At 43.0% G+C, this 9,891-nt stretch overlaps 1 protein-coding gene across 1 annotated transcript; it reads left to right on the plus strand.

Moving 5' to 3' along the window:
* The first annotated feature begins 744 nt into the window (after positions 1-744).
* LOC119029652 (thymic stromal cotransporter homolog) lies at positions 745-9,840 on the plus strand. Its single transcript, XM_037116658.1, has 7 exons — positions 745-1,797; positions 2,945-3,115; positions 3,362-3,577; positions 3,684-3,855; positions 6,043-6,126; positions 7,891-8,047; positions 8,497-9,840. The coding sequence occupies exons 1-7, from the start codon at positions 1,318-1,320 to the stop codon at positions 8,552-8,554; spliced, it is 1,338 nt and encodes a 445-aa protein (XP_036972553.1). The 5' UTR covers positions 745-1,317; the 3' UTR covers positions 8,555-9,840.
* The last annotated feature ends 51 nt before the right edge of the window (positions 9,841-9,891 follow it).

Raw genomic sequence — 9,891 nt, forward strand, 5'->3', positions numbered from 1 at the left:
TCAGCTTCTCTGATAGAGAATAATCGCTTCCTGTTCTAGAACAATAGGTGATGTTCTGCTTTCAACCTGGGCATGTTGTTGAAATGAGTGTGGAGCTAGAAGACAAAAAATGGAAATGAAACAAAAATCATCCAGCCGACAAAGTTTGAATTTGCCCATGTTCCATCCTCCACAGGTCAGGCCTGCTCAGCTTCTTTTCTTTAGAAGGGCCAGTGTCAAACTTTTTGGTTTGTTTTGTCTTTTGTTCGTTTTTATAACTGAGTAAGAAACTTTAACAAAAAAATACAGGAAGAACAGCGCAACTTTTGAATCTTGATTCCCATAAATTCCTCCTTCATTTAACAGTCTGTGTTCATACTTTTGAATGAAATAAGTGTATATTTGCACTTAGCAGCAGACATGACAAATAAATGGACTAATATGCCTATTAACACAATGATCAGGAGCAGGAATGAGGTTGTTTAAAGGACACATCTGTTCTGCCGTAGGTTGTAAACGTGTCAGAAACACTCTGAGGTCACGTCAGGGTGTTATCGGAGAGGCTGAGCAGCTGCGTAGAGGAGTCCAGCTGATTCTGCCATGAATCAACCGATTGATGAAGTAACTGTAGATGTCGACTGCTCACCGTCAGTGAGAGTAACCTGATCATCTCTTGGGGTTGAGGAACAGGGACTCATGATACATCCTGCATTGAGTCATTCCCCAGTTAATCATTACTTGCTTACTTCATCATTCCAAGATTAGCTTTTTTCCTCATGTCTGACATCTTTATACACACAATCTCTTTGGCTCTTTCGGTCTGTTGGTTACACGGAACAAGCACCCTGAATGCATCAACACGGGCTCCAGCATTTTAAACCCAACAAGTTACTGACGGGATGAGTGGGCCAAGATCAGCTGAGGCGGGTTGGTGCAATACATGATTACTGTACATTTTTTCTGAGTGCCACACAGATGCTCTGATCAGTTTTACTTTCTCTCTCTCTTGGTTTGCTGTTGTGGTCAAGAGCATGTTGTTTCCGGTGGAAAAAAACGCAACAGAATCTGCTCTGTTGGGGTTGAGGTGGAGCTGGAGGAGAGGAGGGTGGTTTCCCAAACTTCTGTTTCACACACACGAACACACCCCATGGAGGAGGAGGAGGGGGGGAGAAGAGGGCGTGAGAGGATTTCATTTCCTCCATCGCTGCTTTTATTTTCGAGCGCGCAACTCACCCTGTGGAAGCTCAGAGAGCAGAGCAGAGCAGAGCAGGAGAGAACACAACCAGATCTGCTCCGTTGCACTTGAGAGAGAAGTTTGATTTAACTCACAGTGAGGTCATGGCTCTGCCGAGCCTCTGTCTGACAGCCTTCACCGTGCTCCGGCACATTGAGCCCATCCTGGTGCTGGAGCAGCTGGGCAGCACCTTCTTCGACACCGGCCTGCAGATGGTGGTCAAGGACCGGTGCGCCAATGCCACCTACCCCGACACCCATCTCTCCAGGGGGGACAGCCAGCAGAAAGCCATGTCCGACTTCTACATGATCTACAACCTCATCATCCGCTTCACCCCGATCCTGCCTTCGATGCTCCTGGCCTGGCTGAGCGACCGCGGCTGGAGGAGGACCCCGATCGTGGTGTCCCTGAGCGGGTACCTGGTGTCCAGGCTCGTCCTGCTCCTGGTGGTCCTCTTCGGCCTCCCGCTGGAGGTGATGTACGGAGCGGCGGTTCTGTTCGGGCTGTCCGGCGGCTACTGCGCCTTCTGGTCCGGCGTGATGACGCTGGCGTCGCTCGGCTCCACGGCGACGGAGCGCTCCAAGGTCAGTGTGACGGAGCGGTGGTGCGTTCAGGGCTCCTAGTGTCAGTAAGCAATACAGTTGTAGACTACTGTGTAAACTTGTGAGGCCGCTTTAGTGAAAGTGCCTGGAAACTGCTTTGTTATTGTAACCAGGGGCGGACTCAGGATGTGTGAGGGGCAGGGGCCAAAATACTGAAGAGGGCACCAGCTGTACACAGGGGGGTATGATGTAGTACCAGTGGGCAAAAAGTTATGATGTATTATATCACATTTTATTCGACCATAAGGGCATTCTTTCAGGCATGGTTTTGTGCCGAATGACTTAATGGTAGATAAAATGTGATAAATACCCATCCACAAGACAAAATATGGTTTAGTGTCCTTCTCTTCACTGTCAATACATCATAACCTTCTGCACACTGGTACCCTATCATACCCCATCATACCCCCCTGCATACAGCTGGTAACATCCTGAGTCTGCCCCTGGCTGGATTTCTTAGCAGGTTATGGTGTCAGCCACTGTCATGCAACTCAACTTTTTGTTGGCTTAAAAATCTGCCCAACAACAGCATTTGATGTATTATTTCATTTTGTTATGTTATGGAGTGTTATTTTACACGGGTGTGTTGCATTTTCTTAGATAACGAATCTGGGTATTTCTCTTAAGAACTGGTGGCAAAATACGCCCTCTTACTCTGTAGATCTGTTATGTGGTGCTGCCATGATTGATTGATTAGTTGTCAAATGAATTATCTGATTCCAGCTTCATAAATGTGAGTATGTTGTGTTGTTTCACTCCTCTGTGACAGTAAACAGAATATCCTCGGGTTGCGAACAAACTTCAAATTGGGCTTTTAGAAACACTAATAGATACTTTTCACCATTCACAGACATTTTACAGACCAAACAGCTGAGCGATCTGATCTGGAAAATATTCAACAGATTAAGCTGTTATGAGACTGTTATGTAAAAGAGTTTACAGAAATAATTTAAATCCTTATACTAGTTTGTCATTCATGCACCTGGACATATGCTTAATACTGTACATTACTGAATTACAGAAAATTACCACAAACTCCATCATTTGTCTGCTAAATACAAACTAACTGAAAAATCTCTTAAAGCTGTCAACTTTTCACAGAAGTAACATGTGTCCGTGTCCCGTGCAGGTGTTGATGAAGGTGGAGCTGCTGTATGGGATGACAGGTCTGGTGGGCAGCCTGGTGTCGGGTCATCTGTTCCTGCTGTACAGCTCCAGTTTGGGAAACGGGACCATCCTGCTGTCTGTGAGCACCCTGCTCAACCTGCTTGCCTTCATACACTCCATAGTCCTGCTGCAGGTCTGTGTGTGTGTGTGTGTGTGTGTGTGTGTGTGTGTTCATATTCTAACCACTGTGGGAAATGTACCGTACATGTAGTTATACTTGTGTACACGAGTCTGGCCTCTGAGTCCTCAGTCAGAAAAAATGCCTGACTTTTCAATGATGCTCGTACCATCACAGCCATATTTTCACTTTCACTCAACCACAGCAGGAGTGCAATATTGTACAGCTGTCAAATGTCTTTGTGTCTCCCTCAAATTCAAGGTGAAACAAGTATCTGACCCAGAGCCAGAGCAGGACGCCAACGTCCTTTCTCACGCCTCCATTGATGTCACTGTGGAGGCTCCTGCCCGCATAGACATGGTGAACGTGGTCCTGCTGTTTGCTGCTGCCGTTCTGTACAGCTCTGCGGTGGGCGGGGCCTTAGAAATACTGGCCGTCTTTGTGATGAAAGAGCCACTCAGCTGGACCGCCACTCAGGTGACACTTGGATGCATGAAAGACGAAATGTCAGGCTGTTTGTTTGACTTGTGTTTATTATTTACAGCACAGAGTATACTCACCATGTTTCTCTCTCTTCCTCCAGGTGGGTTATGGGAACGCAGCAGGCTGCATGATTTTCCTCACCAGTTTCCTCGGTGTCATTGCGTTCCGTCGATGCGTCAGCGACGTGTTGCTCATCCTGATCGGCATGGTGTCGTTCGCCTCTGGAATTTACTTCTTGTCCTTCGTCACGGCAACTTACCAGTTCTACCTCGGTAAGACTGAGCACCTCCTGAGTCACTGTGTTCGATGGATCATGACTAACGGACACTATTTTAGGTCCTGCATTTTTTATTTTTTTTTACCTTAACCTCCACAAATTACAACTTGAACATCATTCTGTAACTCCTTAACATCTGTCCCATTATGTACCCATATCTATCACCACACAAAATACTGGAATAATAAGCTTGCTTCTTTTTGAAAATGTCATACTAAAATAATTTAAACTGGGTTACTCTGTTGTCCAAAGGTCAGAACCATTTGCTAGACAGGAAAAAACTACAAATAACTGTTATTTTTCTCTTCAGTCTATACAGATCCCATCACACATCCTCAGAGCTCAAAGTAACATCTTCAGATCTGTCTGACCACTAGACATAACAATCCCCAAATAATCAATTTGCAACTATATGAAACAGAGAAAAGGATCGATTGATAACCAAAATGGTTGGCACTCTGTTAGCCAGTCACTTCAACACGTTCTGACATGATGACACACAGACACACAAGGTGAAAACAATACACCAGCCACGTGTTGCAGCTGGCAGGAAGTCCCTTTGTTGTCAACTGGCTGTTCCCACAAAGAAGAACGGGTTCTTACAATAGCAGCCAGGCACTGTTTTTCATTTTCATTTACAAAACTGCAATCGAAGCAAACATTGAAAAGTAGGATTTGGTTCCTTTTTTTAATATTTGACTCAGCAAACGAAGAATGAGGAACTGATTTCATGTCATCGGTGACGTCTTGCGACAGGTCTATGACAGATTTAGGTCAGCACAAATTATAACATGTAGGAACCACAGTGAGGAACTGAGAGTGAGCAGAAGCCAGCCAACCCCTTTTTTTTAACAACTAGCTACAGATACACTGGAGGACATCCTCTTTAACACTTCAGGTGTTGTTTGGATAAACAAACAAGATGCAGCATGTGAATAGTGACAGTCTGAGCCAAGCTAGCTGTTACCCTGCTTTGATGAGGCTTTCTGCTTGTGGTACCAATCTTCTCATGAAACATCAGTCGTCTTTACCCAACCAAACTGAAAAATACAACACATGTTCTTTGCTGAAGTCAAGAGACACAAGCTGTCAGGCTACATAACAGCAAATGGAGGCTAAAGTGAGCTAGCAAAGACAACCACACAAATGGAAATTAATGAAGCAATTGATGTTGAACCAGCCTTGCGTTAAAGCAAGCAAATGGAACGTACATATTTTATAATATCATAATGTTACAGTGTAAGACTGATTGTTAAGATGAGGCGGACGAGATGATACCAAACTAGCTCCATTAGTGACCTCTGATTCAAGTTAGCACGCTGCTAGCAGAAGCTTCTCAGTTAGCTTACAAACATGCTAGCTTCATTATCAAGTGTTGCCAACCTCTTCATAAAAGATTGACTGACTATCTTAATTTTATTTTTTACCCAGCTCTGTTTCTTCTGTTTATTCCAAACAAAACAGAAATGTGAAACCCATCAGTTTCTTTGCTAAAGTAAGCTAGCAGACACAAGCTGGAGGCTACACAACAGCAAAGGGAGGCTAAAGTAAGTTAGCAGACACAAGCTGCGTTTCCATTTCACAAATGGAAATTTGTGAAATTGATGTAATGTTGAGCCAGTCACAGACATTCGTAGGCCTTACTTTAACAGAAAAGCCTGATTGTTTGGATGACGTGGGTGCGATGATACAAAACTAGCTCCATTAGAGACCTCCGTTAACAGAAGCTTATTACTTAGTGTACGCACGTGCCAACTTTGTATCAAATGACAACTTCTAATGAAACATTGTCTTCTTTTTAAAAAGTTATTTTTTTAAATGGTCAACCTGCCGAACCCTTTTCTGTTGATTCCAAAGTAAAACATGAATCACATAATTGTTATGGCTGAAGGACCCTGAAGAGCTTTTTGACGCAAGCTGGAGGCCGCACAACAGCAAATGGATGCTAAAGTAAAGCTATCAGACATTCATATTTGCTAATATCGCAGGTTACAGTATTACTTTAACAGAAAACACTGATTGTTTGGATGACATGGGCGTGATAACACAAAACGAGCTCCATTAGAGACCTGACCTGCCTCAAGAGTTGGCGGTTGTGGGTGGCTTGGTGCGCGACAGGACGCTGTGGAGGGATCGCTGCACCCGAGAGGGAAGAAACTAATCAATGTTCATTTCTCTGCAGCTCGCTCACTCAACCTGTTTGCCCTCATCCCGTTGCCCACGATCAGATCCCTGCTCTCCCAGCAGGTTCCAGCGTCCTCATGTGGTGAGTGTGTGACCTGTGTTTGTGTGTGTGTGTGTGTGTGTGTGTGTGTAGGTGTAGGTGTGTAAAAGCACTACGGGTGAATGATGACAACAGCGGAGATAATTGAACAGTGAAAAACAATTAAATACACACAGCGGTATTATGCAAATACATGCGACTGATGGTTTCAACATAATAACATCATTTTGAGGTTGTTTTTAAAAAGACGCCGTTTGTGTTTTTTCGATTATGAAATGGTCAGTTCGCCTTAAAGGGACAGTTCATCCCAAAATTAACAATACACATTTTTCCTCTCACCTGTGGTGCTAATTGTACATGCAGATTGTTTTTGGCTTGAGTTACTAAGTTTTTGGAGATATCACTCCAAATGTCATCATTTTATGAGCTCTTCCTTTAAATGTGTGTCACTCATTTCTCTAGCATTATAGTACAAATCGTGTCAAAGATCAGATGGAGGTGCAGGATCGGGGAGTGTCAGTGTCAGGGCAGGAGGAAGTTGTGAGGAAAAAAAGGGAAGATGACAAGATGATACGTAAAGTTGCGTTTGCAGTCAGGAAGTCACGGAGCGGTCAGAAATAAGAAAATTGCTGATTGGATACAGATTCGGTGAAAGTTGTGTAATAATACGCCAGCTGACAGATAATAAAATAACTTAGACGATGGTGAAAGCGGGCATGAAGTTCACGGGGATAGAAGTCCTGTGAAAATGTTGCTCTGTAACATCATCTAACATCAGGAATGCTGGAGACGTGTGTGTGCCAGAAATCTGGATTTCATTTGGAAGAATTTTGCAACCTCATGCACGACGCGTCAGATGTTCAAGTGTTGGGGGGAAAATGATCCAGCTACTCAAGTTGAAAAAAAATCAAGAAGGACGAGCCACCTGTGAGTGAGTTCTGCATAGATTTTGATCAGGTGGTGATCCTTGCTAGTCTGCAGATGTCATCTTTAGTGTGTGTGCACAGTGTCTGGCAGCTTTCAGACAGGTTTGTACCCATGGAGGTGTGGTGTGTACTGGAAACCTGCAGTCAAGCTGGTTTATACCAAAAAACGTGACGCAACATATAGAGCCTGTTCTGCCTTTCTTTGTCTTTCTCGCTCTCTCTCTCTCTCTCTCTCTCTCTCTCTCTCTCTCTCTCTCTCTCTCTCTCTCTCTCTCTCTGTGTTCTCTCTCTCACACACACACATACACACACACACACAGAATAGCTTCACTAATGATTACAGACCCGGGGTTATTGATTGTCAGGGTTTTTCCTCGTGTTGTTTGCTCTGACACGACACATGTCTGAGAGCTCAAATAAAAAACAGCACCAGACTCGACTCCTACTGTTCCCACACACACATATGAGGAAATTCAAAAATGTACATCAATACAAGACAGTGTAAACCGTCTGTCATATAACCCCTCATTAAAAGGCTGACTGGCAGTGTATATATGCACTCTATTGGCAGTTGTAGTGATTAAACAAATGGGATATGACGTGAACTGAGGTTTAGAGGGGCTGGACGGTGGATTTTGCTGCATGTAGACCGAGTCAGGCAAGTCGAGTTATGCTAACCTAAGCTAGCAGGCTGATGGTGGCAGCGTCACTTTTATATGAAAGTGGTTCTAATCTTTCTTGTCTCACTCTTGGTGTGAGCGCATTTCCATCAGTTATTCATCTTTGAGAGAGCTTAGAAGTAAATGTAAATGTGCATGTCTCACCTCTGACCCTCCTTTATTTCTCTTTAATGTGACCTCTCTGTCCTCCTTCCCATCAGGCACCACTCTCACAGCCCTGCAGTTGTCTCTGAAAGTAGGCGGTCTGGCCTACACCCCCGCCTTCACCAAGATCTATCAGAGGACCCTGGACTGGTTCCCAGGCTTCGTCTTCATGCTGTCCAGCATCTTAACGGTCCTGGCTATGATCCCCGTCAGGTAGGGCCTGGGGAATGTAACGTTGTTGGCAGTGTAGTGATAACAGCGTAGTGTTTATTTTACCATGTCATCGTTCACCTAGTTTAGCATAAAGACTGAAAACAGGGAGAAACAGCTGGTGCATTTGTAGCTGCTTTACTTCTTTACTTAATATCTGTTCCGTTTTACTTATTAGTTGCATTTATGACAGCATGTATCAGTGTGATCGGGTAAACAGGACTTGCAGTGGAAAATCACTTGAACTTTTTAAAAATCTGAGTTTTGAAAAGTCAGAAAATGAATCAATAAATATTATCGATACAAGATAAAACCACTAAGGTCATGTGACAGACTTCCCCTGCCTCAGTTCTGTAAGTGCCGTGTTGACAGGATGTACAGCCTTGAATTGAAAAACGTATTTTAAATACACAGGTCTTCTCAACAGAACACTTTCTCTCTCCTCCCTCCAGTATCATCAGCTGGAGATCTCCTCGGAGGCGGAACTACGAGAGGATTCAGGGAGACTGATGGCGCCCACGTCGTCACCAGCGGTGGCTTTACATTGATACGAAGTAGACGGGAACTGAGACTTGAAATGGGCCAAAGGAGAGCGCTGCCTTTAATCTCACTTCCTGTAATGTCTGAACCACAGAAACCTCAGCAGAGCTGGTTTGCCTGAGGTTTTGGTTGTTACATGTTGGAGGTTTTGTGTTTACATCAGCATTTTATATAAAACAAACGTTACTTTTTGTAAAAATGTGTATTTTAATTATGCCTACGCAGAGTTACAGTATACATGCACAGGCGTTCTTGCATGAAATTTTGACAGCCCAGTTTGACAAAAGGTTGCAAATTTTTGCCACCAGCCAGTGAAATTTCTCAAAAGCTCTCAGTACACATTTCAAAAGGTTTCTCGAAAAAATGGGGTACAATGTCTTTTTAGTATTTTAATAGACTATATAGACTGTTTACACTTGCAGTATGTTGTCTTTAGACTGTGTTGCTGAATAATGAATTAATTAACCGGCTAGTAGTGAGCAGTGTTAACATACCAACTGCTGCCTAACAAAGTAGACTTGGGTATCATAGCAACATTCACTGCAACATTACGATAGAGGCACTTTGTAGAATCTATGCTGACTTGAGAACTTGCAGGTCAGGGACGGCTGACAGGGGAAAGGAAAAGTCATTTTAAGAAGACATTTTGGTGACGTCGACTGTTCTCTTTCACATATTTGACCTCTTTTAGGTCCTCACATTTAATCTCTTATGCAGTTTATCGTGCTCTTTCTGTTCACTTGTCTCTCTGACAAACAAGCATTTACCTTTTTTGAAATTGTTCGTTTGGTCAGTTCATTTTGCAGTTGGTTGTAAAGCACTTGAACTGATACCAAATTGATATTTTAATGTTTAGCTTGTTGTTGTGTACTTTGGTTGACAGCCAGATTACCTGACAGTTTTGGAAATCAAATCAGCATTGTTTTTTGTTTTTTATTCATTGCATATATGTATTAATACACTTGTTTATTGACACATTAACAAGCACTGATGCAATTGCAGGTCTGTCAGTTATTTACAGGTAATGAAGGAATAGTTAATGTTGTTGTAAGGGTTTGAACACAAGGGAAAATATTTGCTGTAAGATATACACAAGTCTAGTTTTATATATATCTATTTATATATGAACATTATTGAGGTATGTTTTGAAGTTTTAAAATTCAATTCCACTGATATGAAACTTAATGGATGCAATGTTTTATAAGATTCACCTTGATTTTGTAAATAAAGTCATTTAAATCATTTAAAATGTATTTTTTTTATTATTAGCATTGCTAAGACTCATGTTCTGTCCCACATTTTAAGGT

This window comes from Acanthopagrus latus, chromosome 12, assembly GCF_904848185.1.
Source record: "Acanthopagrus latus isolate v.2019 chromosome 12, fAcaLat1.1, whole genome shotgun sequence".
Classification (NCBI taxonomy): domain Eukaryota; kingdom Metazoa; phylum Chordata; class Actinopteri; order Spariformes; family Sparidae; genus Acanthopagrus; species Acanthopagrus latus.